This window comes from Rhamphochromis sp. 'chilingali' (assembly GCF_963969265.1).
Source record: "Rhamphochromis sp. 'chilingali' genome assembly, chromosome: 7".
Lineage (NCBI taxonomy): Eukaryota > Metazoa > Chordata > Actinopteri > Cichliformes > Cichlidae > Rhamphochromis > Rhamphochromis sp. 'chilingali'.
The window spans coordinates 8,554,287-8,574,307 of NC_137934.1; the positions used below are offsets into that span (position 1 = coordinate 8,554,287).

At 38.3% G+C, this 20,021-nt stretch overlaps 2 protein-coding genes across 2 annotated transcripts; one reads left to right on the forward strand and one right to left on the reverse strand.

Moving 5' to 3' along the window:
• Nucleotides 1–1,919: 1,919 nt before the first annotated feature.
• LOC308400138 (tetraspanin-8-like) lies at nt 1,920–11,852 on the reverse strand. Its single transcript, XM_080887636.1, has 9 exons — nt 11,249–11,852; nt 10,532–10,597; nt 10,063–10,176; nt 9,842–9,916; nt 9,625–9,723; nt 7,433–7,519; nt 3,644–3,703; nt 3,309–3,392; nt 1,920–3,192 (listed from the first exon to the last, which is right to left on the reverse strand). Exons 1-9 carry the CDS (start codon nt 11,327–11,329, stop codon nt 3,088–3,090), a joined length of 771 nt encoding a protein of 256 aa, XP_080743762.1. The 5' UTR covers nt 11,330–11,852; the 3' UTR covers nt 1,920–3,087.
• Nucleotides 11,853–13,237: 1,385 nt separating this feature from the next.
• Nucleotides 13,238–18,453, forward strand: LOC308399410 (ras-related protein Rab-19-like). The gene is made up of 4 exons (XM_080886671.1): nt 13,238–14,201; nt 16,278–16,461; nt 17,172–17,275; nt 17,359–18,453. Exons 1-4 carry the CDS (start codon nt 14,007–14,009, stop codon nt 17,548–17,550), a joined length of 675 nt encoding a protein of 224 aa, XP_080742797.1. The 5' UTR covers nt 13,238–14,006; the 3' UTR covers nt 17,551–18,453.
• The last annotated feature ends 1,568 nt before the right edge of the window (nt 18,454–20,021 follow it).

Below are 20,021 nucleotides of genomic sequence, written 5' to 3' on the forward strand. Positions count from 1 at the left end.
TTGCAGTTGTCTCTAAGTATTCTTATGTTCTCCTTTGACTTCCATCTCAGTTGGAGTGTTGTAGACTTCAGGGCTACCAGGACTGGAAGTCCAACATCCCAAAATCCTGCCTTTGTGCCAAAGAGTCCACTAATCTGTGTGTAAGTGTGAAAGCTAACATGCCTACACTGTGTTCTTCTGTAATAGAACCTGTTGATATAAGGCTGTCATTATTAGTAGTGTTCATTCATTATGGAGGACCAATTGATTTAAAAACACTTGAATGTTGAAATGTTGCTTCGAAGATGGGGACGAGTTCAGTGACCTCCTGTATCAGCTGCCAACTTCAAAACAATTTTAATGAGTCGAAACAAGGCAGAGTCGGCCTGGCATCACTTTGTGATTGAATGGCATCAAGTTGGCAATTACATGCAATCTGTTTTTGATAATATGGCAGTTAACTGGGATAAATTTGCAAATTTGCTCTCCACATACACCAAAATTATTCAGATTTTTTTTAAATTACAAATAAATTTTTAAACATTACTCTGGTCTCTGTTATCCCTGCTTGTCATTCTTTTTTTTCTTTTTTTTTCTTAAAATGATTATGTTTTCTAGGTGGAAACTCTTGGAGGCAGCTGGGAGGAAAATCAGACTGTTATGATTTATGAACAGGTATTAAAGACATTCTCATCAGTTTTTCCAGGAACCTTTGCAAACTCTATAAGCTGTTATGGTGTCATCTGATGCAACTGAGATGCAAATTGTTTGTTTCATCTTTAGAAAATATGTATCCTATTAAGCCTTTCCTGTTTCAGGGATGCCTTACGTACCTTGTTGAAATCCTCATGCATGGATTTAAGATTTTTTTTGGGCACGTTACTGGGATTTTTATTATTGTGGGTAAGTACAGTCGCAATCTACTAATTTAGCATAAAAGACCAGAAAAATGGAGTTTAAAGAAACCAGAGGCGAGCAAGTGTCTGTTTTCTTTGGCTTTTCTGCCCTCCTCAGTCTCTTTCTAAAATTGCAAGAGGACTCAAAGCAAGTCAAGAAACAACAGAAGATGAACAGGAAGTAAAATAATCAATCTTTGTTTCACTTTCCTGTAGATGTAGTCCCTCGTGTTGTGTAGAGCCATCTTGTGCCAGCTGAATCGAAACAGAGACACCTCGGTAGTGAACTAAGGTGCAGAGGCAAAAGCAGGCAACTGCACCACCCTCACAGAGCCTCCAGACCACTTCCGATGTCTTTGCTAGTTCTGATGCTTCCAGCAGTGATGGCCATTATTTAAGCATGCTAAATAATAAATATATTTATGATAATTGGTTATATTGAATATATCATATCCTACAACTGCATTATGGACTGCTTTATTATGACTTTCTGAATTTCAACTCAGTTGATTGAGATTATTGATCTGGGATATCAACACTGAGTGAAAATGCACTGTTTAAAGCTAATATAACTAAACATATATCGAAAACAAACTGAATATCATGTGTGAATTGTTTTAATACTTGATGATTCGGTAGCTTTTAATTTTTTTATACTGTGTAAAATTTGGTTTGTCGATGTTTTGTTGTTTTTTTTGTTTGTTTTTTTTTTTACTTTTTTTTTGTATTTCGAGTTTTACATTTCTACTTTGTGTTCATTTTTTAATACGATGTGTTTGTTATATACTGGTGTTTAGTATGAGGTGCCTTTTTTTTTTTCACTGTGCTGTATCATTTAGGCCAGCTGCCAAAATTTACATTTAAAATGCATACAACTATCATTTACATTCCTCAGCATCTGCTGCTGGGTTAACCGAGCTGTTAGCGTCATTAAGAGGACGGGCAGTTTCAGTTTCGTAAGAAAACAAAATAAAATGAAGACGTAAAAAAAAAAAAAGACAAAACTTGTTTTATTCATTCTATTTACAAAATATTACATCATGTCATGCAAATAAAAAAACAAAAACAGTGTGTGACAGAAACAAAGACACCATACGTTGCCAGAACGTGTATATTAGGCAATAATGGTTAAAGTGCACAGGTAGACACTGGATCTGCTGCTTCAGATTAAATTAATTTGACAATATATGAGTCGAGTAGACGTTTCAACAGCAGGCAGCTCATGCAGCAAGTTAAAGTAGACGCGGCGTGGCATAAAGGCTTCTTTGGTGAGAGTTGCATCAGTTGGGGCGTTACAGTCTCTGCAAGAAATTGGGTGGCACATTTTCCTACAAGAGCCTCTCACAACCTCTTTGCAGCAGCCTTGCCAACATCTGTGCAAAACCTTCAAATCAAAGAGGATTTTACTGCGTGTCTACTGTATGTGCAACAAAATAGAATCCCCTCTCCTCCTCCTCACCTGCTCCTCTCTGCTGGGCATGATCACACAAGGTCGAATTTTTAGATGTGCTTTAAGAAAAACTGAAATCAGCGACAAGGTTTCAGATATTCAGTGTGCATAACAAGGCATCAAAACATTCTGCCGTCCCAGAGACATGTGAATCATTCCCTTGTCTCACCTGATTATGCAGTAATATGCATGGCTAAATGAATAACTGAATCAAAGCACTTTGTAAACAGTGTTTAAAAAAGCTGCTACATAAAGGTTATTAATATTATTTTGCAAAGATTATTAGTTGCTCTAATGCTTAAAAGTCAATGTGTGCTTAAGACAAGTATTCGTGTTTCATTACGCCATCTTGACTTGAGGTACATACGTCAAAACTCAGAACTTACAGTTGGCTTCAGTGAGGCAAGCTTTCAATAAAACATCGAAGCAGATTAATTATTATTAGATTAATATCTGCCTTTTGAAAGCCTCACTGATATATATCCAAAAGTCTTAATGTACAGAACAAAAAGCCAGAAAAAAAAGCATAAGAAAATGTGATAACTAGTTCAAATTGATTAATGTCATTAAATTGCACTTTTTTTCTCTCTCTCTCCTTTTTTAAAATTTTTTTTTACAGCAGTAAGGCAGACGAGTCATTTAAATCTTATCTACTGTGCGCAAGTAGATTACTTTTAGACATGCATTTAAACATCAACACAGAAAAATGATAAGACAGCCAGGTTATGGAAATTAGGATGCGTGTATTAAAACAGCAGGGGGCTAGAAAGCACCGGGAACGTATCTGTTTGATTCGAGAAGAGCCATAAAGTCCTGTTTCCTTCTGATCTGGTCCATCAACTTGATGCTCATAACAAGTAAAATAACCTGGAATAGAAAAGAAAAGAAAAGTTAGCACAAGGAAAATATTTCAAGATGCTTTTCACCAACATATAACTATATATATATATATATATATATATATATATATAAAAACCACATACCCAAAACACTCCGCTTCCAAACTGTATACCCATCGACAACGAGAATGCAAGCTTCAGCTCGGAAACGTAAATTGGAAGGCAAGGCTGTGAACGAAAAAGTGAAAGTACAGGTGGGTAGGGGAGCATAGTTAGTTTTGTCTTCATCTGTGCCAGATAACAAGATTATATCATAATTATATCATTATACTTTAAGTATACTGTGCAGGAAGGACACCTCCAGCAAAGTGGTGATGATTCACTGTGCAGGGGTTAAAAAACTTTGCCTGAATTTAAAAATCAGAAAGAAAGTCTACAAGAAATCAATATTTTTTTGTTTTTAAGAATTTTCTTTTTACCTCTTGATAAACATAGTGGTTCTTTGGAGCCCCGAGTGTGGCGCTGCCTCGTAGTCGAATCTGTCGAAGAGCACAAAATCTCACAGCACAATGCAACAAATTGAAGACAATTTCACCAGTTTTTGTTTTAGCTGTGCCCGGCGTTGATTGTTCCTTTCAGATTTTCTTGCTATTGCTTGCTGATCAGCACAACACACTCATGCTGATGAAGCTACACTGAAACCCAGAACTAAAAAAAACAAAAAACATAAAATGATTTAAGTTTAGAAATTCCCCAAAAACTAGGTTCGCTAAAAGATTATCTAGAAGAACCCAGAATGAGGTTAAAGTGTATGCGAACCCCTACCAAGTACCCAAAGCCTGATTTTTCTTTAGTAACTAACAAGTACTGTAACTCCTTATTTAAACACCGGGTGGCATGGTGGTGCAGTGGGTAGCGTTATTGCTTCACAGCAATCAGGCTTCTGCTTTGAGCCTCATCCTCCAAACACTAATGGTACTTCATCCCACGGTCCAAAGACATGCATACGACATGTAGGTTTATTGTGCATTAAACTGTGCATATATGCGAGTTAGATAAAGTGCTTTAACTGTATAGGATGACGTGGCGTATGAATGTATAGATAAAAATGTCACATTAATACAAAATGATTAATTATATTTATTAAAAAAGATGGAAATGCCACAGTTAGAATCAGAGTTATAGTCCTTGCCATTTTTTTTACCAAGTACAAAAATAAAATATGCACAGCTTAATTGTTAGAAATTGTGTTGTCATTTAGGGCCAGATTAGGTAACTGCGCCAGTGAAAAACCCTTTTTTGGCATCAAAAAGCTACTGTGAGGTTTGCCAAAAAAACACTTTTGTGACATAAAGCCACAGGGCACATTAACATGATGATGCATTTGCAAAAACAATGCCCCTATGAGAATGGAAAGTCTGATGGGTGAACTATTAATGCACTCATTTGTCCACAAAGACGCAGTTACTTCGTATACAAATTAGGGCTGCCACAAACGATTATTTTGATAGTCGACTAGTCACCGATTATTTTTGCGATTAGTCAACTAATCAGATCATCATCCATTGGACGTACAGCGTACAGCTTATTGCACCAGCAGCATCTGGTCTTATATAACTATCATTAGCTTACAGCTTGAAGTGTTTGTGCTAACTAAAAATAAAGACAAGATGGTAGTTTATTAATTTTTAATTAAATTTGCAGATTGTTTCGGTGAAGTTTAATAAACTCCTTGCTTTCTAAAATATAACAGGACACCGGAGTATATTCCCCAGCGTCTCACACTTCTGATAATCAGCTGTCTGCTTGACAGTTTTAGCTGTGCAAAAAACTATAACTTTAATCTCAGCCAAACAGATTTACTCAGGAACAAATAAAATACTAAAGAAAGCCAAACAATAACATTTTTAAGTTATCTAAGTGACTTATATATATGTTTAACCTGACTAGCGAAAGACGGCGGTGGGTTTGAAAACGATTTGCCGGGAGTCCGGTGTTCTCACGGCTCTAGTTAGCCTTGCCCCCGCCTAGCTAACGAGCTAGTGGGTAACAGACGTCTCCGAAAACGTCGGAGCGCTTTTGAAAATATGTGGTGTCTTGATAAACTGAGCAGATATTTGAGGTTTACACAGCTACATTCTCGCCTGAAAATATGTTAAACGTTTATTTTGTGACCCAGAAAGAATAATAAGAGTAAAGTTAAAACTAACTAGCTGCCGCCATTGTTGACAGCTGCGCTATGAATTCTGGGACACAGCTTCTTCTTCTTCGGGGTTTAACGGCAGCTGGCATCCTTGTACATGCAGTGCTGCCATCTTCTGTTTCAGTCCGTTATTACACTCTTAAATCCTACTACTCATTCCTGCGTCCTTTGTGATCTTACAAAGCTTCAAACGATGCGTCGACTATTAAATTAGTCGTCGACGATTTTAATAGTCGACATAATCGTGACTAGTCGACTAATCGTGGCAGCCCTAATACAAATACAAGTGCAGATTCGTGGCTCCAAAACATGCGCAGCTGATGAGGAAGTGAGGACGAGCAATTTATATCCTAACATAAATGACAGTGTAAGCTCAAGCTTTACACGTGTCTCTAGATGAGAATAGACTGAAGAAAAATGGGTTGTTTTTTTTTTTATAACTGTGAACTTATCTTTCCTCCAAAGGACAGAGTGTAGGATTATTATTCAGTGTGTTATTGCAAACCTTTCCACCACATAAACCTGAAATCTATGACAGCTGCCCTGTGTGATGCACAGAACACCAAACATTATTTAACCATCAGATCATGAGTCGTCCCTGCATTAATTAACATTTGTTCCACATGCACAAATATGCACATTCTTCTTGTTTTTTTCTGGAGTCTGTGTGAGGCTGCACGCACTAATAGTGTAAGTCTGACACACTAGCACAGTTAAGTTAATCGCTGTATGTTGGCAGACATTTCAATATGGCTCCAATGTAGAGACTTTTTTTAAAAGAGAGAAAATACCCAAAAGCCACTCTGTGTGCGCACTGCTGAGAAAAGACATCCAGAGACTTTTTAAATATAAAATACTAGCATTAATAATGAGCGGCAAAAAGAAATGGCTATAAACATTCTCTGTGAAAAGTGACAGAACATATAGTACTGCTCTCAAGGCTTTAAGTCGTCCACACATCACCGCTACACGCTCTTTCTGATAACATTTCCCCTTCTCATTCCCAACTATCACAACTCACACGCCCAAAATAACAAATGCTTTTTTCAGCATTAAATTTAATATTGCACTGCATGCTACAAAAGTTAATAAATCGAATTTGCAAGATTCATATTCTCCTTCCAAAACTTTGTGCAGTGATAGGGAAATTCCTACTAATACATATACAGTAAGGCCAACCACCAAAACATCTTTCTCTGCGTTTCAGTCAGAAAACTGACACTGCACCCCTTTGTTAAATCCTGACAACAGCTTTTTAAAGCCTAAAGAGGGTTCTTTAGGCTTCACTGTCGTGCTGTGTTAGTGAATCTGGCCCATGGACACAGTTATTTTTGCAGCTGATCTCATTAAATATGTATTTAGATTCCCTTTCAGAGTGCCGCAGGGGAGCCACAACACGCATGCGGGCAATTGGGATATTTTTTAAAGTGAGCCAACAGATTTGCAGCGTTTCAGAGTCAAATTCATGCTACAAATTACAGAAAGGTTAATGAAATCATAAACATAAATGTCTGACTTTGACAAAAAATGGTTGAAATAAATAACCCAAATGTGTACGTACTTGCATGATGTGCTGAGAGGACTAAATAGCACTTACTTTTTTACTATTAACTATATTCCTTTTACATTTGGGTTTACAGTGTAGAATACATTCAACTTTAGTTTCCATTTAGATTTTTTATTTAGGTATGCCTGAATCTTTTTCAGAAATATCTCAAATGCAGTATTCCATTAAAACTGTATGAGTTCTACTTTGGTCTGTGGATAAACAACAACTAGTTAACCTCAATCCAAGACAACTTAAGCTATACACAGAGTCAAAGAGGAATAAATAACTACATTCATCGTATTGCTAGTTGGATATTTAAATGAAAAAACTGCTTTACTTGGACTCAAATTACACTGGCACTTGCTATGGGGAAAACCAATTGTGTCTTCAAGTTTCACCAGTGAAACTGCTAATTTAAATATGTCATTGGTTCCTCAGTTTCTAGAGGACAATGTGTGGTTACAGGACCAGAGATGAACATAATGACCACTGTTCTTATAAAAGAAAGACACTCACGCATTTTCCTGGATATTGGCAGTTACAGGATGAAGGGATGGAAGAGCCCCAGTCTTTGTAACCTTCAACGAGACCGCAGCATTCCAGCTGGAGGTGAAACACAAAGGTTCAAAACAGGTCCAGCAGTAATTATTTTTTGTATCATTTAGTAAAAAGTTGCAACAGTTCTTTAAAGTTTCATTAACACAAGGTGTAGCACTGATTTCTGACCTTTAGTTCGGTTTGGATTTGGAAACCTTCACTACAGACTTGTGTTTATTCCAAAGATACGAGTTTCAGGAAGGCTCTTGGCGTCAGAGGGAGAGTATTGTCATTAAAGCAACGGGTCTGAACATCGCTACTGTAATGGGCCTATTCTTTTGTTTAAGCATAATGCATGCAACCCAACATTTCCTTCCTGAGGTAGCCAAATTAAAAAAAACAAAACCAAACAACACTCACGAGTGGTCAGTGGTGACCAGAAAACAAGTAATAGCAGATGTTTCTGGCGTGCATGATTGACAACAAAGCACTTTCACACTAGCAAAGTGTAGCTAGCACAGCTGCACTATGCTAGCTGTATACAAAAAAGGCAAAAGTCAGCAGTTAGCAGAGGCAGGCACACTTTGGATCTTTTTAATACTCAAAAAGAGGTTAGTGTTTTTAACATAAAACATACTTTTATGTCAGAGTATCCTAACATACTGTAGATTTAAAAGTTGCTAAAAGCTGGCTGAAACAAACAGGGCAAAAATAAGTCATGACCTTTATCATAATGTTACATTATAGTTTCTATTTACAGTTCCATAACTAGCAACACTTATCAGCCAAATTGGAATGAAATACAACAAAAAGTCTACCAGGGTGAACCACGCCTCTTGCTCTATGGTAGCTGGAATAGGCTGCACACCACCCGCTGATATAAGGATAAGTGTAAGAAAATGGATAAATGGCCAATCAAATTTTATTTTAGATTACAGTGGAATATACTGGGTTTGGGAGCTAGCAGGGAGCCTGAACTTCAGTTTCTTCAGTTTGTTTCTAAAGGGAATAAGCAAGTATATAATGGTCTGTGTTACCACAGAGAACCAAGGTTGTATCGCCAAGGTGTTTGAGATGTTTGTACTGGAGAACTTAAACACATAGTATTAAAAACTTGGCCCTAACATGGGGGAAATAGTTATTTGATTCCCTGCTGAAATGATAGGTTTGCTCACTTACAAAGAAATAAACTGTTTAATATACAGTTTCGTTTTATTGGTGACAGACCAGAAAGCCAGAAAAAACACATTGCATAAAAGTTTTTAAGTGATTTGCATGTAAATGAGTGAAATAAGTATTTGATCGCCTCTAACCCAGCCAGAATTCTGGTTCGCACAGACTTGCTGTTTCACAATCGATCAATCGATTGCAGATACTCCTGATCTCAAAGTTATGTGTGTAAATCCCAGCTGTCCACAGAATCCATTTCTTGCATTCCAACCTCTCCACTACCGTGGGAAACACCAAAGAGCTTGCAAAGGATGTCAGAGACAAGATTGTAGACCTGCACAGACTCAACGAACACCTTCCCAAAGTTAGGCACAGAGTTGGTGAACATTATGCTTTGTGGGTGTTTTTCTGCTAAGGGTACAGGATGGCTTCACCGCGCTGAGGGGTCAACAGATGGGGCAGTGTACCATTGAATGTACGTCTTCCGTTAGACAGACAGAACACAGTAGATGCATCATGGATGGATCTTCCAGCATGACAATGACCCAAAACATGCTAAGACGAATCAAAGGAGTGCATAAAGAAGAAGCTCATTAATGCCTACCCAGTTTCCAAATCTCAGTCCTATAGAAAAAATGTCAAAGGAGCTGAAGGAGCAGAAGCTTCTCTTTACAGTTTCTGTAAAGAGAAGTGGGTCAAACCCCCTCCTTAGATGTGTGCAAACCTGGTGACCAACTACAAGAAACATCTTATTACTGTGCTTGCCAACAACGGCTTCACCACCAAGTCAATGACATGCAAATCAAGTTATCACTTTTATGTAAAATGAAACTATCATCAAAATCAGTTCAATTCGATTTTATTTATATAGTGCCAACAACAACAACAACAGTTGCCTCAAGGTACTAATTAGAAGGCTGTCCATTTGTATGGACAAACTTACAAATTCAGCAGGGGATCAAATAATCATTTCCCCCACTGTATAAGTAACTTCTGCTTACTTCTTGCTGAATATGATACAGCCATGTCTTGTTGGCTTGGCTTGTTGTAGTGAGTGGCATCATGGACAGCAGCTTGGACTCTTCATTGACCACACGTTTCTGAGGAGAAAGAAATCAACATTAAAATCTTCTCTTAGCATATTAAGACCACAGCAAAAGCTTTTTTTTAGCAGCTTTAGGTGACATTTTACTGCAGGGCCTTCACGTAATGTCATACCTCATAAATATCTTGGTAACTTAGTGCTGCTTTAACAATTATTGTTTGACTGGCTGCTGCCATCCCAGCTGCATACTGCACACAAACAAAATCAGTGAAAGTTTTAGTGACAAAGAAATCAAATGAACGAAATCGAAAACAAGAATAATGAATGAGTCGAGCTTTGTTATTTGACATAGATTTGACCCACATGCGCAGCAGCAACACAAACACACTTTTACCAGAATAAAACACCATCTCTTTTCTTTGAAGGCTCCGAACACGCCGAGCACCGAGAGCAGCAGGCAGCCAATCTCTATCACGTACAACATCACTACGGAAACAGTAGACACCATCTGAAGAGGAAAAACCACAATGGTGTTAAAATGATACACCGACTGGACTTGTCAGTTTTGATGAATAAGCCTTGAATCAAACATTTGTGAAAGATTTCACCCGACCTGAATTTCGCTTACACTTAACATTCACTTTTAAGGTTTGTTTGAGGTTAACAGTCATGCTTGCATTCAGAAGATGTGCACTGAGCATGATGATTATTCACTGTCTTCCTCAAGGACACTGATGAGACCCCTAGTATAAATCCCCAGTTGTCTCCACTGAAGCCTGACAAGCATTATTGCCACCTTCAATAAATGCACACATCTGAAACTATTTTTTCCAAACCCCAAAACCATGAGAAGTCGGTCTTACTTTTCCAGTTTGTAAGATATCTCGATGATAAGCCACTGTCATTGTCAGCAAGAAGAAGCACAGCGCCTTTGGAGAGGAAGAACGCAAACATGTGTTAAGTGTGCAAACAGCTTTGAGTTAAGAGGATGTCACAATGAAATAAATATTTGAGGTTAATGATAGGTCTGCTTGTTTTGCAGCTCGGGGAATGTGGAACTGCAAAGATTCTCAGTTTAGGGCTTAAATCATGGGTGTCACTTCTTAAAGGAGCAGCAGCTCCTTTGAGTGCAGATGGAAGGCAGAAGTACTGAACAGCAAGGTAACAGCACAGCAAAACAGAAGGCCTTTACATGTGACTCAGCTGGGAAAACACAGAACACTGTAAACATTACCAATGTGAGAATACTGCATATGTGATTTGAAGGGAAGATGCTGGGGTGAAGATGGACGGAAAAGGATGGGTGTCCTTATATTAAGGCAGAAATTCATCACAATGGCAATTTCACCCCCATTTCTGATGACTTCTTAGTGTATAACCTTAAAAACACATTGGAAGAACCATACAGCAAACACTGCAGTACACTACACGCGATACGCGTGGTATACAGACAAAACAGCATTGTTTGGTTTAGATTAATTGATCTGAGTGGGAACACGACAACAAATGAACTACTTAACCTTATAAAAAGATATCAAACAGGCCCCTGGGCTTTAAATGCATTGATTTAAAATTCCTACCATATGGACTGAATTTGCAAAAATAAACGGCCTTTTCAAGCTCGTTTTATCCGCCACCACGACCACCGCGCTCCGCTGCATTCTGCTGCTGCTCCCCCGGGCTTTAAAACGCCCTTTTACATGGAGAAAACGTTACGGATGTAGACCTGGGACCGTAGCAGTCAGGGCATCTGTCTGCTGTATCCGCACAGGACGTCACTGTGATGTGCTGGATGAGGAGTCTGTGCCGCTTTCAGGTGCATTCGGAAATATTGCAATCCGGGAGTAATGCTTAGCTTAACCGCGGTTAAAGGCAGTGGCTCTTGCCACATGGCCACAGCTAGCATCGAGGAAGCGCTCGTATCCTCTGAACAAAACTCAGTAAGACAGGCTAATTTATTCGAGCCGCCAAATGTTAATCTGTGCATGTCTAACTACAATGTGCCAGGTTTGCTGAATCCATACAAGCATACAAATGTATATATTTGTATGCCTATTTTACATTATATATAATGTAAAACAAAAATGCTGTATTTCACCTAAAAAAATGACAAAACGAAAGTACACCCTCTATCACTTCTAAGGTTTTATGTGTTAGGATACAATTCAAAGTTATGTGGTCCTTAAATGGTCATTTTTTGTGGTCTTTAATTATGAAAATACAGTCTGAGATGAACTGTGACACATGGCATTACACCATGTCATTATTTATTGAACAAAAATGAAAGTAAATTGCAGATGCAGTTTTTGAAAGTACACATTTTGAGTACGCCTGTGGGCTTATTTTGCAGCCACAGAACTCCTCTGTGCATCTCAGTGTTCTACAGTCAGATGTGAGGACATCCATCTGATGGCTAAAGCTTGGCTGAAAAGGGGTCATGCGTCATGACCATGAGGTGATAGATCTTTTAGAGCGGTGGCCCCCAGGTTGTGGAACGCTCTCCCTCCATCATTACGTTGCCTTGATTGTATTTATTCTTTTAAAAAGCAGCTTAAGACTCATTTATTTAGATTTTAATTAGATTTGTGCTGTATGTTTGTTTATTAATGTATTTTATGTATTCCTGTTTTATATTACTGCGAAGCACTTTGTGGTTTTTATCCTGTGAAAAGTGCTATATAAATAAATTGATTTGATTTGATGATTCCAAGCACAGCATCAAATCTACAACAGAATGGCTGAAAAGGGTGCTGCAATGTCCCAGTCGAAGTCAAAACTTCTACCTCAACCTCTCTTAAGGCAAGACCTTAAGAGAGCTGTGCATAAATTAGCGAACTGAAACTTATACAGTAAAAAGAATTGGGACAAAGGCTGACGATGTCACAGTAATAGCTACTAAAGTTGGTGCTTCAAGCTACTGAATAATTGAATTTTCTCCGTTTTTCACACATTTCTTTGATTTTTGTGTAGTTTTTCCTAAAAATGTTTTAGAAACTAGTAAGGCCGAAATTTTTACTATGTTCTAATATGCAAAATTTTAAAAGTGACTTAAAAGAGTGCACTTTCTCTTTCCCATCAGAATAGAATAGAATAGAATAGAATTCAACTTTATTGTCATTGCACATGCACAGGTACAGGGCAACGAAATGCAGTTTGCATCCATCCAGAAGTGCTTTAGTGATATAGATATATTACAATATATATTAGCAATAATATAGATATGTAAGTATATTACAGAAATGGGTCTATTATGTTATAATGTACACAGTATGAGGTATGTTGTGAATATTCTATAACTATAAGTATGTACAGGCTGTAGTGAGTACAAGCTATGTACAGGCTATGAACAGGATATAAATATGAAAAACCTATGCACCTAAAATGTAAATAGCTTTGAGTTCAAGTATAATACTTAAAGAAATATGCTTAGTTTCAATAATGTAATATTCTCTGATTTTCAGCAGACATATTGTGTGTGTAGGTGGTCAACAGACTCCATTTCCCAGGATCCAACAATGATGCTGGGCTGGGTTACTTGCGAAAAGCAGGTAGAGCAGGTTTCTATTGTTACGACAGGTGCTCTAAACAGCGAAAAAGAAAACAGGAAGAACTGGTGAGGGAAGAAAATAAAAGGGAGGGAGAGAGTCAGGTGGAGGAAAGTGACACGTGTGTGAAAGAGCAGCAGGTGGATTAGACAACCTGGATTACGGACACACATCTTTAAAAATTCTTATTTTGAGGAAGCTCTCCTTTGCTGCGACAGCCAGAACCTGTGCAAAGGGGCAACAGGCCGTGTGCTGTTTTTTGCTGGGGGCTAAAAAGTGGGTCAACAACTGAGAAGTTGCTGAAAAGAAAAGCAGAACTCAGACGGTTTTGTTTGAAAGAACACAAGAGGGGCAGACTGAACTAAAAACAGAAGACATGCAGACTTATTAGGAAATTTTTTTGAATGACTGGATGGATTGTCTGAAGCTTTTTTAACCTTTGAACTGCTCTCTATCTTGACAAACCTTCCACCAGCCTTAAACTGGTTTTGCAGGCCATATTTACCTAAACCTACTCTGCTGATGGAAATCTAGCCTGCTTACCAACTGTAGATTTTGTTAGAAGAAGAAGGAGCCAGGGCATTTTTTCAGTTGTTCCCTGTTGAAACTTTGAACACACCACAAGTTTGATATCCATATTCCTTCTTGTGACTGAGTCTTGATTCAAATTCAAAGATAACCCAGCGTCTCTTACCCTCAAAGAAAACCCATTCCTAGCGATCTACATTACTGGAGGGATCATTTCCTTCCATTTATTCCCAGGAAAAGACACACATTCCACTGTGACTTCATCATGGAGATGCCAGCACCTGAACATGATGATACTTTTGACTTCCTGTTTAAGTTAATCCTTATTGGAGACTCAAACGTGGGGAAGACCTGCGTGATTCAGAATTTCAAGTCTGGGATTTTCTCAGAGAAACAGCAGAACACCATCGGAGTAGATTTCACTGTACGGACACTGAACATTGAGGGGAAGAAGGTGAAGGTGAGTTCCCCGTAATGTGCGTGTCTGTGCGTGTGTGTGTGAAAGGCAGTTGGTAGCGTTTGTGGGAGAGAGTTTGGGTTTTTCCTTTTCTGAGGCTTGAGTTAGGCTAAAAAAAAAAATCCAAGTTAAGTTTCTGGCTTACTAGTTAATGTACTAGTTAATACATCTATTTTAAGTCACTTTAGCCGGTCCATATGCTGTTGATTAGATTAAATATATCATTTAGGACAGGTCTGCTCATGTCATGAGGAGTGAGGAACCTGGATGAATGGAACAATAGTTCTTTTAAATGTGCAGATGTGATGAACTTCTCTCATTTTCTCAGTAAATGATATAACAATGGGGAGTCGTTCGGTTACAGTGCGAGTTACTGTATGCTGAGTTGTAAACGGGTCACGCCAGCCACTCACACGAAGGACCTGTAGTTCAGGTTTCTCTGCTTGACCTTTTGTATGAGTAAAAATAAACTTCTCTGTGCTGTCATTACACACAAAAAAAGGAACTAATTGTTTGGGTGGATCATGATTGCTGTGATATACTTCTGGTCTGAATGCCTACTTGGATAAATACATCTAGCTCCTTATTCATACAGTTAAGTCGTGGCTTGTGTATAATACATGTTCATTCACTATCTGCACTGATCAGTAAACACAGACATGGTAGTGTGGCTTTTTAATGCCTCCTTTTTGTTCCCCTAATTTCTAACTTCATCAATCACAGGGGAAGAAACAGTATGTCATTCAAGACAAACACACAAATACAGTAACTGCAGTGTTTGGTGGGCAAACAGATGGTTGCATGATATAAATTCATGGCATGCATTCTCTCCTTAACTAATAGATCATCTTTTTAAAGCTAGGGGAAATATTACAACTATCCGTGCGTTAGTATAGCAATGATGTGAACTATTTCTAAAAAAAAAAAAAGCACGCAAAGGGAAGTAGTCCAACTTCAAATGGCGAGTTTTAACTGTGGATGTTTAAAGATTCTGTGTTAACTGGTATCATTTCAGCTGCATTGAATCTTCTGAAAACTTTCTATTTTTCACTTTAGCCTGTCTGTTTTTAAGCATCGGCAAATCACAGTGTAGGATCATCTTAAAGATTCAATCAATTCATGGTAAAATGGTAAATGGCCTGTATTTTTATAGCGCTTTACTAGTCCCTAAGGACCCCAAAGCGCTTTACATATCCAGTCATCCACCCATTCACACACACATTCACACACTGGTGATGTAATTCATAAGTAGTCTTACAACACCATCTAATTTTGCAAGCCTAAGACCTCATAATTCAGACTATTGGTATTAAAAATATCTGGATATCTTGGTGATCAGAAGTTATATCACAGTCGTATGGACCAATAGGAACTTAAAATTAATTTCTTATAAATTATTTTGTTGGGTTCTTCTGTTATTGAAATGATAGACTTTTCGTATGATGTTCATTAAGGCAGAAAAGCAGGTATTTGAAAGCCCCTACAAAGAGTTACTTAGTCACAAAACGAGGCCGTTCACATCGACATAAAAGAGTCATTAGCCTGTTTTAAAGGCATTGCAGATTTATATTGATCAGCATCATATGCATGTAGAAGTCTATGCTCAAAAAAGATCTGAGCATATGTCTATAATCTGCATTAGGTGTAACCATCACATAGCATTAAAACAAATGGGGTGGGGTTGGTGAGTCTCGTTTGTTACTATGACAGTTGTTACCACACTAACAAGGTCTGTCTGGTCCTCGGGGACTGTTATTCAGGGGAAGACTAATGAGTGCTCAACTGTGTGAGCATTTATGTGTGTAGGTGGGTGGTCCAGATAGCACTCGTGTTGCGGGGCACTCCATATCACATTTTGAAAGATTAACATCTGTATCCACTGAGCTGCCTTGCACTAGGTGGAAATTTTCATGTTCCAAAATCCTGATATCTTTATTTGGAGTAAGTACTTCACTGATACAGAGCACTGAGAACAAAAACCTTAATCCAGAAATGATTGTCTCGATATAGTAATAATACTCTTTACTTTACTATGATACCATCCTCCTGTAATTTCTTAAATATGATTTATTGTTGCAGATGCAAGTATGGGACACAGCAGGTCAGGAAAGATTTCGTACGATCACCCAGAGCTACTACCGCAGCGCTCACGGCGCGGTGATTGCCTATGACATCACACGGCGTTCAACTTTTGACTCGGTGAAGCACTGGATAGAAGAGGTGGAGCTATATGGAGCAGCCAATGTGGTTCTCGTCCTCATAGGTGAGTGCTGATAGGACTGATAACGACTGAAAGCATTAAGGAAATGAAGATTTCTTGGTATGCTGTTAGCCCTAAAGAATACTGGGAATTTGATTACAATAGCCTTTAAATGAGAAAAAGCCTCTTCTCCTGGCAGTTTTTACACAGATTACTGTGAAAACGTTCTCCTGTGATGTGGCTAAGGAGTTCGAAAGGCTTGTTCACACAGATGTTCAGTGGTTGAATCATGAATGTCTTTCCCAATTCCCCCCCAAAACTGGTGTGATGCATCAGTCATTGTGTAAATAAGTGAATGCTGCTTGGTGAGTAGGATGCTTTGACTGAAGAAATGCACTTTTGTTTTTAAGTGAAAATGATACCATGCTCAACTAAATAAAGAAATATTGTAGTTAGCATGGCCTGCTTATGCAAAATATACAATTGTATCATTTTCAACTGTTCCTGCGATCTGCAAGCCACTTTGCAACCCAGCCACCTGTTTTTGTTCTTTCTAACTTAATGCCCTATCTTTAGTCAATTAAGCTTGATTTGTGTCTTGGGAGTCTTGCTGCTGCTTACTACATTTTAAAATTAACATGTGTTACTGCTCACAGTACTGTATGGACACGAGTAGAGTTTGACTTTATTATGTAAATTAGGTGCAAGGTAATATTAACAGAACCTGTGTCACTGTGTGTACATCACTTAGCTTCTTTATTCTCTCCATTTAGGTAATAAATGTGACCTGGAGCAGGAACGGGAGGTTCAGTTTCAAGAAGCCTGCAATCTGGCAAAACAAAAAGGCATTTTGGCTGCACTAGAAACATCTGCAAAGGTAATACACGCATATAATAAATAGATGGGACCATTTAATGCTGATGATACTTGTTATATAGAGCTTTTTTTATATTTTTCTAGGATAGTCAGCATGTGGACGAAGCCTTCATGCTGATGGCCAGAGAGCTGCTGTCTCGTAACGGCCTTAACGTGCAGCCTGAAGACTCCGAGAGCAAGGACACGCCTCGAGTTCTGCTGCGAGCCAACTCTCGGCCAATCAATGGCACCATAAGTGCCAACACACACACACCAGAAAAAAAATCGTGTTGCTGATACAAATGCAGACAGGACAAGAAAAGGGACCGACGTTGGATGTTGGCAGCAAGAGAAAGATGGAGCTGAAGAACTGAAGGAGATATATCACTGTGGGAATAAGGGCGAGCACAGGCTCAAGAACATTCAACAATATATGCATCGAGGGGATTCAGGCAATTATCAGAAAATAATTGCCTTAAAAAAACAAGCAAGAAAACAACCAGTGTACTTTTTTTGTGACTTACCTGACCTGAAAAATAGTTGACCAGTCTTTTCATTTAGAGAATAACAGAGTGGTGATGGGAGTAATCAGTGTTGTGGGAAAGTTCCAGTAAACGTTTCTCATTCATGTCAAGCATTACTTGGACTGCTTTTGTCTCCCATTTAATACCATTTTATTTCCACAAGATGTCATGAGGCTACTTAAAATGAATCCAGCAATTCATTTATAAACTGAAGAGCTATTATGGCTGTTTTTACAAGTTACAATCACACCTACTGGGAACAAATGTGCAATCAGTTAAACACAAAAAAGTCCCAATTTTCTTTCTTACTTTCTTTTTTTTTTGTTGAAGTTTTTTCTTTGTGCCTTTATAGAGCTTTTGAAAAGCCAGTGAAAGACAATTAGATGTTGTTACTAAATGCTTTCAGAGGACTGAGTATTTCACCCAAGTGACCTCTTGTGTTGTCTCTGTAATGAGCTGTGATCCTCTGCTGCTGCAGTGTGTTTGAAAAAGTCCAGAGGGGGGTCTGCTATGAGCCAAATCACTGTGAATAATGTCATTTTTAAGCCCTTGTGTTTTTTCTAAGATACAAAAGATACACGGATAATGATATCTTACATGCTTAAAAATGTCTGTGAGAGGTTGCACTTTGTTGTGCTTTAATGCTTGTGAACAAAATGAAACTGCCTTTAATGCACCATGGTCTGCACTTGTGAAATTTTCTGAAGGTTGGGTTTTTTTTTCCAACATATGTCCTTATTTTTAGTGTGTTAATGAGGGGGATCCTGAGACTAAGAAGGCCACATTCACCAGAAATTAATATAGTTCACAGTTCATACAGTAATTCATACTTGCTTTTAAGTTCCCAGCCGATTATAGGGGAACTTTCCTGAGAAGGGCTGGGCTGATGAGTACTGAATGGGTGCCTTCCTTATGAGTTAACACAAGATGGCACTGTGCTGTTACACATTGTGCATGAGGTAGGCTGATTGTTTATTGACTTAAAGACTAAGGTTATTTGGAACATCTGTCAGGGCACTAAAAACAATTAACCAAGTTTATATGAAAACCAGGAGGCAGGAAAAAGTCTCATTAGCCTAAAGGCAGAACCACGCCAAGACTACTTCCTCTAAACATAGCTGACAGGGTCAAAACCAGGATGCAAAGTTGGCAGACCTCACTGAAACACCAGCCTTGAAGCAATGTAACAAATGCTATGCTGATCATCAGTGTTTGTTGTTTTGGTTATCCAGTGCTTAAAAAGACCATCCAGGTGTAGCCTGGTCCCTTATCAGTAACATTGTGCTGCATCTGACAAGCAACAAATTATAAATACATGTGAGTTTTGTATTTTTTTTCTCCTTGATCCAGTCTGTGAGTTATTCTTTAAGAATGAATTATTGCTTGGATTATCATTTCTTTGCACGCAGTCTGGTTTAAAAGCAGTTAGATTGCCATCATCGGTGCTCACTTCCTTTCCTTTTAGTCAGTTTTGTCTGATTAGTTAGCTTAATCTTTGTCATCTGTAATGTAAAGGGCTGTTATGTCATTATGGTTTAACTGACTCTGCTGTTTGTTCCAGACTCCTTTTTATGTTATACACAGTACTGCGCAAAAGTCTTGAGCCACTCATCAATTCCTTATATTTTGTCTCAAAGGAACCAGACTTTTAAAAGCCATATTTTAAAGTGGTACTTTTTCACTCATTTTCAATCCAGTCCTTGTTTCTCACCAGAAAAGTGTTTGTTTGTTTTTTATGTCAAACTATTTAACACAGACCTATGAATCATTCAAGCTTAAAAAGGCATCTAGGTTTAAGGGCAAACCAGTGTTGTGTCTATGTGCAACAGACAACTTAGCAAAGAACAACTTTTTAAATTATATATCTTTACTTCATTTTGTTACTAGCTGGCTTTATCACAAACACATTTGTTCCCATTTCTTTGGGTGAATCCAGGAAAAAAAAATCCAACAATAACACAGATCAACAGTCATAAAATTGTAATTTTGCAATAATAAGGTGATTCCCAAAGCCAAAAACCATGAAATTAGACAACTAGAGGAGAAAAGAAGTGGTAGGTGTATAAAACTATCCACAACAGATGAACAGTATCTGACAGCCATGCCTTTAAGAAATAAAGTCCAGTCCAGTAAAGACCTAACAAGGGACCTGAGAGATGGATCTGGACCTTCAGTTGATCCATCTGCTTTTCACTGAAGCCTCAGTTCACATAGTCTAGGTGGAAGGATGACTGTCAAGAATCC

What these genes read in the sequence shown, in the direction of transcription:
- LOC308400138 (XM_080887636.1), bottom strand. Translation starts at nt 11,329, where the DNA reads ATGCAGCGGAGCGCGGTGGTCGTGGTGGCGGATAAAACGAGCTTGAAA. An exon ending in TGTATCATATTCAGCAAGAA is followed by an intron (nt 7,520 to 9,624) that starts GTAAGCAGAAGT and finishes TTTCACCTCCAG; the next exon opens with CTGGAATGCTGCGGTCTCGT. An exon ending in TTGGAAGCGGAGTGTTTTGG is followed by an intron (nt 3,193 to 3,308) that starts GTATGTGGTTTT and finishes TTTCTATTCCAG; the next exon opens with GTTATTTTACTTGTTATGAG.
- LOC308399410 (XM_080886671.1), top strand. Translation starts at nt 14,007, where the DNA reads ATGGAGATGCCAGCACCTGAACATGATGATACTTTTGACTTCCTGTTT. An exon ending in TTGAGGGGAAGAAGGTGAAG is followed by an intron (nt 14,202 to 16,277) that starts GTGAGTTCCCCG and finishes TTATTGTTGCAG; the next exon opens with ATGCAAGTATGGGACACAGC. An exon ending in TGTGGTTCTCGTCCTCATAG is followed by an intron (nt 16,462 to 17,171) that starts GTGAGTGCTGAT and finishes CTCTCCATTTAG; the next exon opens with GTAATAAATGTGACCTGGAG.